At 42.6% G+C, this 11,333-nt stretch overlaps 1 protein-coding gene across 1 annotated transcript in view; it reads left to right on the top strand.

Moving 5' to 3' along the window:
• Positions 1-1,043: 1,043 nt before the first annotated feature.
• The window catches only part of flt1 (fms related receptor tyrosine kinase 1), a 49,449-nt gene continuing 39,159 nt past the window's right edge, over positions 1,044-11,333 (top strand). The window contains exons 1-8 of the mRNA XM_082547424.1: positions 1,044-1,414; positions 3,958-4,054; positions 4,847-5,052; positions 6,686-6,810; positions 9,744-9,909; positions 10,017-10,153; positions 10,561-10,732; positions 10,933-11,050. Coding sequence (XP_082403550.1) covers positions 1,357-1,414; positions 3,958-4,054; positions 4,847-5,052; positions 6,686-6,810; positions 9,744-9,909; positions 10,017-10,153; positions 10,561-10,732; positions 10,933-11,050 — 1,079 coding nt within the window. The 5' untranslated portion in view covers positions 1,044-1,356. The remainder of the gene's footprint in view (positions 1,415-3,957; positions 4,055-4,846; positions 5,053-6,685; positions 6,811-9,743; positions 9,910-10,016; positions 10,154-10,560; positions 10,733-10,932; positions 11,051-11,333) is intronic.

The following is an 11,333-nucleotide window of genomic DNA, read 5'->3' as shown; positions in this document are numbered from 1 at the left end:
TCCCACAGTAATAGCTTTATGTGCGGTATATGCTGTAACTGTAGATAAGAGAACAGTCCATCCATAGTAGGTGCTTTTCAGTTTTACTGTGATTTAATTTATCTTAACGGTGCCACTTTTATACTTTATGTCCTATTAAAAAGCCTCCACATTAAACCTGAGGACCCAGTAAGATTACCATTACCAGACCTAAGTGAGCCTTTCTATGCAGACACTTAAGAGTTTGGTCCATTTCTCCATCCTCATTCAGCTCACCCCACCACCCAGTGGACAAGCTGTGCCATTACAATGTGCCATGTACAATATCCCCTGAAGAAATGAAGAATAAAAAAACTGCAATTTACATCATTGTTAAATAATCCATTTCCCTTTATATTAAAGACACATTATCAATGCAGAACCATCTTTTTTCTTTGTTTTTGTATCTCTTATTACATAATTTATTTGCTTTGCTGTTAAGATAAATCAATGAAATTTGCTGTTTCAGTCCACTGAATTTAATTTTGAACATTCCTGTTGCTTCATAAATAATTAATTTCTTTTGTTTTTGTTTTTTGGGGGGGTTTGTTGTGGTTTTGTTTGTTTGTTTTTTACTGAAATGCACCTGTACTACAGTTTGAAGGAAACGTGAGTGACTTTCCTTTAGTGGTGAGACCAGATTTTCTCCAGTAGTGGAATGTTTGGCACCTTCCGCAGAGCACTTTTTTTTTTTAAAATGTCGATCAGTTCACTATTCGTTTACCAATGCCTACGTGCTGATCATCCCGTTTACCAGCCCTGGGTACTGACAAGATATACGCAAGCGGCTGATCAGTGCGCATCATTTCCAGTGAAGCGTAAACGTCCCGATGGAAAATAGCGCATGTAGACTCTTGGCTTAGGAACAAAAAGTGAATGTCCAATCCGAAGTGTGAAAAATCCGAGGAAACAGAGTTTTGATTTTTCTTATATTAGAAAAATATAACATTTAGCAGGTTTTACTACATGGGACAGCTGAAATGGGACCGCTGTTGCGCGCGCTGGGTGTGTCACTGGACGTAACGGAAGCCGTCTATCCGGTGGGTGCACTGTGGGAACAGTATAAAGCCGCACCACAATCCGAAACGATGGGAAAAAGTTGCACTGGAGCTCAAGCGCGGTGTCCTGTTGCGTGATCTCCCGCAGATAAACTCAGGAAACTGTCTCCCATTCGGTGATCCTCAGCTCAGAGCGCAGCAGTCAACCGCGCTGTGCTGCGTTTGTAGTCCGGTGGAGAGAAAAGAAGGGGGAAAGGGGGAAAGGAGCCACAGCAGGAATACAACTTCTTTCATGCGTTATTTTATTTGAAAGCGCAAAGCTGCTTCGGAGTCTCCAGACATGATGAATTTTATTCTCTTCTCCCTGCTGTTTGGATTTTATGGTGTTCTAGCAAAAGGTAAGTAACTGGGTCAGTTTTGCAGATGTTACGGGCGCACAGAGTGCGTGCAGCAAGGATAACTGCTAATTTACACAGACCTGCGCTAATTTACAGTCAAGGAAACTTGTTTGTAATAGTTAGTTAATTAGAGCCAAAATCCTTCATGATCGTTATTTCTTGTAAACCTGACAAACCTAACAAAAATAAGTATTTCAACTAATCAAGGTAGAAAACAACAGACTGACAGCCAATCCCCCTTAATTATTGCGCTGCCGCTCCTCATTTATCGGCTTGTTGTGTCGCCGCTGTGGCTGCGTGTCTGAAGCTGTAAACCTCCTTTTTCGCTGAGGATGATAAGAGCCATATCCCACCCGGACACTTGTTTGGATAACCGGGACCCCTGTGGCCCGGCTCCTTGCCCGCATGGCCTCTGCTGAATGGATGCGCGCAGGCGTTGTTTCCTGAAGCTAGTGAGCTTGTCAATAATATAAATGGATGAGGGGTCAAAAACTCCTCTGAGCAGGAACCGATGTGAATTTGTGCTCATTGCTCAAACAGTCGCTAGGTTGCATTTATGGAGTCCAGTGGAAGCAGTTCAAGGAATAAAAAATGATGCGTCTACAGGTGCAAAATAGAATAGAGTAGAATCACCCTTTATTGTCACTGTACATGTTCAGCGAAACTGGCATATCAAATCGTGCGTTACATTAAGAGCTTGATCCGGGACATGGCATTTTTAAAAAGTTTTAATTTAATTGTTTTATTTTGCATACGGTGAATTTTAAAAGATGTCCTACACGTGTAACGACTTATTACATCACTTCTAGTTATCCTCGACTGTTCATGTGCTATTACTATTTAAAATTTTGTTTTTTCATTTTCCAAATGCATCATGGCGTTTGTTTTAAATCTGTCACTGAAACAAAAACTCCACCAATTATTTCCTGCTGGATGACAAGTAAAACACGCACATACATGCATACCTGTACTTAATCCATATGTACATATATAGCAGTGTAATACAGAGAAAGGAAGAAGTATAAAAAAGGTTCTGCATCAATATTTATTCAACTGAATGTGACAAATAACGTGAATCAGTCCAGAATAACTGCAGAAAATACATAATAATAATGATTAATACATAATATAAAATATAATGCATAATCAGCCGTTCTGAAAAACACCTTCTTACACAGAACAAACTAAATTCTTCATTTATTCACACCCCGCTGTCACTGTTACCTTTAATACATTATATTAATCAGAATTATTGGAGAGACTATTCTAGACTGGACCTCTCTATATCTGTTAGTATTTTAAAACTGATAATAAAATCATATGATCACATTTCACTACAGGTAAACAAATTCTTCATGTCGGCTGATTGTCTAGAAATCTTCATGCTCCTGAGATTTATTGCAGTGATGTAAATTTCAGCTCAAAGAGTTTACTATGTCCTCATTAATTTGTCTGAATTTCACCTTAGTATGCATCTGCATGTTTCTGTTCATGGCACTTTAAATATTTCATTGCCCTCAGGTGTTTGTTTTAGATTCCCTGGTACGTCAGTGTAATGAGCCTTTGTGGAAACTAACCACAGTACTTCCTGGTAATGGCAGTGATGTTGTAGTTAGGATTGCGAAATGCTTTCCTTTACCTGATAACACAGAAAGTGTGCTAATTAGACACTTGTTTAAACAGCTTGTTGAAAAGCTGGAGGAGATCCTTGACTTCCCCCTCCATCTTCCATTCTCCTGCCTGTGTGTGTGTATTTGCTGCCTCCTGTGAAACCCAAGGAAGTAGCATAGGAAGTGTTAGCAGTATGAGTAATACTAGATACTGTGCTCAATGGGGGATCCACTGGGAACAATGATGCTGACAATGAAAGGCAATAATGGATTTAAGTGATAAATTCGCTAACTGCCCTAGCAGCAGTTTAACTGCTCACAGATCAGTGGAGGTGGTTCTTTATGAGCTGCTGTGCGAGGAGGAGTCCGAGTGAAGGACGGGCTTCCCTGAATGATGTTTCCTCTGTTGTTTTGAGGAAGGAAGGGTGGACAGTCTTTATCTCTCATTAATAAACCTCAGCGATGAAGTGGAGAAATGCCTTTATTTGATAAACAAGAGGGACACTGCTTACGCATTTCCACAAAACTTCTTAAGTGGGTTTAGCGAGGAGATGTGAGCAGGGTCAGAGATGCTGATGGAGGACGTGCTGTGGAGGTGGGAATCACCCAGACTGGTTGGCATACCTTACAGGAAGTGTGTTATCTTTCAGGATTTCCCTAAAAGTGATTGAAAAGGGTTTTTCACTGTGTACGTCCCAACCACATGGACACTTGTCTCTACACCTGAATTAAGCAGTTAACCAGAGTCAACAAACTCAGTCCAGATGTACCCTTTTCACTTTGACATTTATAAGTTCTCCTTGACCTCTAACCTCTCTGGAGAGATCCATAGGTTAATAGATACTTGCTATGAGACAAACCACACTACAGGTCATTGGGTGTTGAACTGTTTCTATAAATTTACTCATCTTTTCGGCGCTCTGACCTCTGCAGATAAAGATCAGAAGGGGAGGTTCAGCGTCCCTCTCCTGGATGTCAAAACTCGGCAGCAGGTTCTGGATGCTAACCAGATGCTAACGCTCAACTGCAGGTGAGTTTCAGGTAGAGGCGGAAACATTGTGATTTAAAATCTGTAATTCATTTTTTTAGTAAAGATGGTGGTAGAAGTGTAACTTCCTGGAGGAAAAAAGCCTTTTAAAATGTGTTCTATGAATGCAGTGTTTATGTGCTGATAGCCACTGAAATTAAAGTCAAGTTTGGATAACGTTATTAACTAACTGCCCAAAATAAGTATCCAGAAGTGTTTTGGGATGGGTGCCTGCTGCTAAGACTTAGAAGGATTTTGGTAGAGAGATCTGAGCCAGGCATCCGTAGTTTGGATAAAGGGCTGAACCTGGGTTGGGATTGAATGAGACAGTCACCATGACTGATATCTGGTTAAAGAAATCTCTTAATGAAGGCACAGAATTACGAAAACTCTTAAATAAACACTAGAACATTGAATAAAAATAAACCATCAGTTGTTGTGCAAGCACCTTACATCTTTCCCCCTACTTCTTGTTCCTCATTCTTTCCTCTCTAGCTTGAGCATCTCATAAAGCAGCTTAAAAGCATGAGTCAGTTTTTCCATTGAAACAATCTCTTCAACATTTACTAGTGATCCTTTTTCTAAATAAATTACAAGCACCTATTATTACGTGTTATTGCACGCTTACCACGTGCAGCTAAAACAGAATGAGATTGTAATGTATTATAAGTTCATTAGAGTCCAATATATATCTTCATCTTCCACACACATGTTGAAATCATCTTTGGATAAAGGGATACAGTTACAGTGATGTAAGCTGTAGAGGGTTACCAACTCACTGTAACTGTTGACCAGGGGTCGCTGGCAGCTGAGCTGGACGTTCCCAGCAGGCTTGGACAGAGATCAGGTGGACGTGAGTGAATCTCGCTGTGGAAGGACGAGCAAGCATTACTGCAGCCAGGTGAAAGTCAGCAGCATCCAGGCCCAGCACACCGGCCTGTTCCGCTGCAGGTACCAGGACAAACCCCATAAACAGACATCCATCTACGTTTATGTCACAGGTAAGACACCGCTACCCCGGGCACTTTTTTCTGTTTTGCGTTATGTTTTTTTTAATAGCTGTTTTTAGCCCGCTCATTGAGAAGCCCTTCACTCATTCACCCTGCCATGTGTATTGTTTGTAATGTCAGGTTAAACAGGATGCAGTGGGCGCTAAATACAGACCAATGCCAGTGAGCCAATTATATCTAAACACTGTTTGTCCTAACAACACATCCTTCTAGATGACTCTGGCACAGTTTCACTGCCCTCCTCCCCTGCCTCCCCCTTTTCTCATCCCAGGCCTACCTCCTTTTTGTCTATATATAAATTCTTCTTCTTCTTCTTCTTCTTTTTTTTTTTTTTTTACTTTCGTTTACGTGCTACTTCGAGGCCAGGAATAGCCCAGCTGCTGAAAGGCTCAGGCCCGGGCAGAGTTTCCCAGGGCATCAGCCTTATCTGCTCTGCTCAGCCTTGCTTGAAGCATCCTGTGCTTTGGGAAGGAGGGGAAGGGCTCGAAGGGGGTGTGCTGGGAGGGAATGTCGCTGTGTCTCTACAAGGTGGCGGCAGGGCGGTGTGTGGAAGTGTGTGTGTTTGTGTGTGTGTGTGTGAAGAGCTGAGAAGGATAAGATGAAGGGCAGTAGCTCAGGGGCAGAGGAGGCATGATGTCTGCCCAGCCAGCTCCTCCCTGTCCTGGAAGGTGACGCTGCTCAGTCTGCGCAATTATGAGGCAGAGTTGGGCTGGAAGCCAGGGTCACAGGGCACATTACTGTTTAGCCAACAGGACCCTCGGGAGCCATCAATCGCTCAGGTCACCATGTCCATTAAGCGTCAGACTTGGCCTGCAGCTCTGCTCAGACATTTGCCTCCCTCCCCGACTTCTCTATTAGGAATCAAAGCAGAAGAAGGAAGCCTCCAGGCTACTAGTCCTTGGGGTACTTTTGTTTGAATGTTCAGAGATTTGCTTTCCTTGAATAACACCCTATGGTCACAAACAATACAGCGAGCAACACCCACACCTTTGAATGGCACAGCGCTTTTACAGTAGTCGAGCCGAGAGGAGAAACACATGGAGAGCCGTTTGATTGCCTCCAAACAATCTGAGTGTTTATCGCTGACTACAGACAGTCATTTGCTGAATGGGTATTCAGTGAATGTTTAGGAGTGTGTGTCTGTTTGCTTTTGTTTGTTGTTGTTGAGACTGATATTGGAAGTGTGTTTGTGTGTGTGGGTGTGTCTTGTGCAAAGAGGCAGTTTCTATATATGTGCATGACTTTAAAAGTTGGCCCAAAATGATGAAAGGGATCTAAAAATGTGGAAACAGCAAGAGGAGTGATGCAAGAGCTTGTTTGGAAATTTATTTACGGGCCTGTCTTTCACTTTATACATGCATCATTAATGGGACCAGGATGCAATATGAAATGAATGCTAGCCAGTCGAGAACAAAACCAGGAACAAAAGGTCCAGATTTTCTGCTAGATTTAACAGACAGGTAGCCACAAAGGAGCCACTCTGCTAATGCATAATTTTAACCTTGACTCCCCCAATATTTTTTTTTAACATATCATATGTAAGAAAGACTCTTTATTCATGCATTTATTTTACACACTTAATATTGTACAATATGTGTCCCTGACCGCAGTGTTTGGGTTTCAGACAGCCAGCAGCTATTCGTGGAGGATGGAAATATGAGCCCAGACGTGTTGTACCTGAAGGAAAAGGAGCCACTGGTCATCCCCTGCCGGGTCACCAGCCCCAACGTCACCACAGAACTAGTAAAGGTTTGTGCAGGAGATGTGCTTTTTATCTACCAAGTGACTGAACACCTTTTAAATTTAATGCACTGTGCATGGGTGCAGAGACCTGCTCTGCATCACGATCCATGTTCTGATTGTGTTTGGGCACTCGTGTCACACTTTGTACTTCTTCGCTCAATCGCTCACGTTCCGTTCTCTGCACATCATCGTTGCTTTGCCCAGTTTTTTCAATCAGGCCTCACATATGCACGCGATACAGTGTTCAGTCATGTCTCCCTGTCCAGATCATTCGCCACATTGTTCTTATCTTGGCAGCCATTGCACTGTGGCGTGTGTGTCCGTTTGTTTGTGTCCGTCTGCGGATATGTGTGAAAGTGTGTGCGGATATGTTTGTGAGTGTTGGCGCTCGAGTGCTGAGTGAGGGGGAGAGCAGAGAGAGTAAAAGTGCAAACTATTTGCGGGTTAATCAAACGTGATTCCCTGCTCATGTCTTTAACATCTCTACCTGTTTTTGAGGGTTTTTACTGGGAACCACTGTTGGGTCTGGAGTGCCCCACTGGCCACTGGCCAGCACCATTTCCCACATCTCACCCTCTACATCTTGTAGTAGGAACACTGGCTGCCAACTTCCTCCAACTGATGCTTTAAACAGCTGGACAGCCTGGTGGAGGAAGCAGAGGTGGCTACTGTTGGCCCCAATAGATCAAAGTAGAGTCTATTCTCTTTAATCAGGAGCATTCGTCATTAAAATGACGGTTTGTGCGTCACTATTGGAAAATGATATCTACAGTCAACAAGTTATAAAACATACAGTACTGGCTCAGGTCGAGACAGTGAAAGAAGGCTAAGTAAGTGTTGGTTATTCTGCTTTTGGATGCACAAAACAGAAAGAATACATTGAAGATTAAAGGCAACCTCAGCAGTTTAGTACTGCACTTACAGTAAAGACACAGATTAGAAAGTGTGTAAAATTAGTCCAGCAGCAGCAGCAGCAGCATGGATTTATCTTTTTTTAAAAGTCAACTACACCTTTCATCATGAAAATGTCATGTTCATCCATCCACTCTTTGTTAAGCCCTTTAATTTCCCTCCATCTGCATTTGTGGAGGTCAGTGGCTGAAGCAGACTTTAATGCCAAAGTAAGAAATATTTCTTTAGATATTCTCTGTTTGGACCAGCACACCCAAAGCACTGACACATTAACAAAAGAGAAATATGAAGGAATTTTAGATTCTTGTGATTTAGAACACAGGAAGTCCAAAAAACTTGGACAAACTAAGCCGTGCATGTCACATCCACATTTGTCCTGCCTCCATCTCGGTGCTTGGATCAGCTAAGGTAATTATTCTAAAAATAGCTGTCCTCTTCTTCCTTGATATCCCTCCTCTTCCCCTCCAGTTTTTGGTCATAACCTGGAACCCACTCGCTGTCACTGGAGTGTTTTTTTCCTGGAAGGACTTTGCACTTTGCCTGCTTGTCTAATATGACCCTTCTCGAGAAGAACAATGCGCAGGAGGTTCTGCTCTCTCGCTCTAGCCGTGAAAGTGACCGGGAGGTGCGGGATCACGGGGTCGACAAGTCAAAAGTCTATATCCTGTAGTAACAGGATGCAAGGAGATGGACTGGAGTCACGTTTTTCATATCCTGCCTGACTCTTTTGCTCCTCCCCTTTTCCCTCCACTTTTTTCTTCATTTTTACCGATTCTCAGCATAGACACTGGAGTAAGAATGGCACACAGGGTGCTAGAGCTCACGGGCTGGGTGTCAATGAGTTCAGAAGAGGAAGAAGTGAGGAAGTATCTATTTTAAAGGCCTGGGACAGGAGAAGGAGGAGCTCAGTGCTGTCTCGGGGGGGTCACATCACTCTGGGAGGGGGATATCAACCAGTTCACATCAGGGGTGCACGAGAGGGGGAAACTGTTTGTGTGTGATGCTGGTGGAGGAGGGCTCTACCTGTTCCCTCGGGAGAGGGTGGGAGGCTTCCACCATGTCACAGAAACTCTAGTAAACATTTCCTTGTAGCAACTTCCAAGAAAACAACAAGGTTGTTCAGTTATACAAGGTAGACAAGAATTATAAAACAAACCCTGTGGGATTATAGGCAGCCTCATTCTTCTGGAGGTCTTTATCTGAAAGAAACTGCACAGCATCCCAGAGGACTTATCTCCCCCAAGCCCGAGGATGATCTGTCCATTGAAGTGAAAACAAAAGCTCAAATGACATCAAGTGCATGAATTTCTTGTTGTTCAGCAAACTTTTGGTTGTTGCTGCGTGATTGCCTGGCAGCATGACCACAGCATGAAGAAACTGGAGCTACCAAAAACCTGCTGGGGCTCAAGTTGAACATGCAAACTCCTCACAGCATGGATCCACCTGCTGTGAATCAACGGCGCTAACCGCAGAACCAACATGATCCCGGCACCTCTACTTTTGTTTTTAAAAACATTGCTCTGAGAAAAACGTCCAAAATGAGGCTTGACTTGGACTTTTAGGAGTTTTAAAATAAAGGTTGATTTCCAACACCTGTTCAGGAGCTTTTTATCATGTCCCATTATCAGTTGTATGAATACATTATTTGATGTCTATCTTCAGATAGATTTAACACAAAACTTTTCACATCTAATACATTAATCTGAATTCCTACTTGTTTTCTGGAGCAGGCAGATGCCTCTGACTCAAAGCAAAAAAAAAAAAAAAAAAAAGCCAAGTCACTGTTGCAAATGACAAATAGTCACAAATTACAGTTATTTTACTCGAGGTACAAGCAGGTTCTTTCCACATTTGTAATTTATCATGTGTTCACATTTCAAAGTTAATCACCATGACTTGTATCTTGTATCTTGAGCCATGACAATTGTTTGTTCAGTGTGGTTAAACTGTGTCATCGCTTCTGTGCTGTAGACTGTGGTGCAGTCAGACATGTGATGGGTGTTGTTTTCTCCTTGCCTCTTTCACAGTACCGCAGCCACAGCTTGAGTCCAGACCAGAGGAACATTATCTGGAACAGCAGGCGAGGCTTCACAATCAGATCTCCCACCTTCTTTTACATCGGCCTCTTCTTCTGCCAGACCACTGGTGACATAGTCCGACACCAGTCACGCAGATATTTTGTACACAGAATAGGTCAGCAAGCTCTTTCTGCACAACTATATACATCACGCGTAAACATGTATGTGTGCATCAATGGTTTTTGTGCAAAATCCCTGATATTCTACTTATTTTTGTCTCAGTGAATAAAATCAAAGATGTGCGTCTGAACAGCAGTGAACATACGCAGGCCTTAAAGGGACAGCGACTGGTCTTGAACTGCTCTGCCACTGCAGAGTTGAACACCAGAGTCAACTTCACATGGGACTACCCTGGAAAGGTCAGAGCTACTTTACAGTCTCTGGAGATGAAAGAAGCACATGTTTAGACGAAAAATTACCTTTGATAGGGAAGAACCAACTTCCTGCCTCACTTCGCAAAATATATATTCTATCAGCCAAGCATGCTACATCTTATACTCAAGTAAACGTCTTAGAGATTCTATTCATATTTATTTTGAAGTGTAAAATAAGTGGAAGGTATGTAGGTAACACAAAAGCACTGCCTGTGCAAATGAAATCCCCTTTAGGGTTGGTAAATGTCTTTCATTTTATACTCTATTAGTTAGGGCTGTAATTAATGGCGTTATTACTGATTTATAACAAGTGCATAACTCTTTCCCTTGCACAATCAAAAGATTACCCTTCAGTGTTAATCTCATGGCTCTTCTGTCATGTTATCCTGCAGAGTATCAATGCCGGCTCAACTTTCAAAAGGCTTGTGAAGCATCAAACAGAAATGTTGTTCTACAGTATTCTGACCATCCCGAAGCTCCAGCGTTCAGACCGAGGCCGCTACACGTGCCGCGTCAAGAGTGGTGATCAAAGCCAGCACAAACACGTCAATGTTACTGTCTATGGTGAGTTTCCTCCGCTGACCCATCCCGACATTCAGGAAATTCACCAGTCATCTGCCCGGATTACTCATTCCAGTCATGCTTGCTTAATTTTTTTAAGTTTCTGTGACCAGCGCATTCTTTATCACAGGCTCCAGAACGTCACAGCGGTTTCCAAAATTTGACATCAGCTTTTTTAATGCACATTTTTCCCTCATTTTCAGACCGACCATTTATCAACCTGAAACCCAGAAACGGACTGGTGATGATGGTGCAAGCAGGAGAGAAATCTTATAAAATCTCTCCCAAACTGCGAGCGTTCCCGGCCCCAAAAGTCATTTGGTAAGTGATCAGAAATACTCCTGTATCCTCACAAAATTTGTGACTTGAGAGCTTCTTCTTTAGTGTTCATACCTCTCCAGTGTTTTTTTTTTTTATTTATGCTTTACCTCCTTTAACCTGGAAGCTTATCTCAGCTAACTTCTTAATTTCTTGGAAAGAGGGAATGACTTCCCAATAAAATATGACTCATCAGCACTTTAAGTATTCCAACTTATTTCCTTCCCTGCAACTTTGTTTCATCCTTCACACACTACCTGAAGCTTTTCGGAAACATCCCTCCTCT

Source organism: Aulonocara stuartgranti (genome assembly GCF_965226115.1).
Source record: "Aulonocara stuartgranti genome assembly, chromosome: 9".
Classification (NCBI taxonomy): Eukaryota; Metazoa; Chordata; class Actinopteri; order Cichliformes; family Cichlidae; genus Aulonocara; species Aulonocara stuartgranti.
Note: the sequence above shows the minus strand (reverse complement) of the source record. Positions and strands in the feature narration are given on the sequence as shown.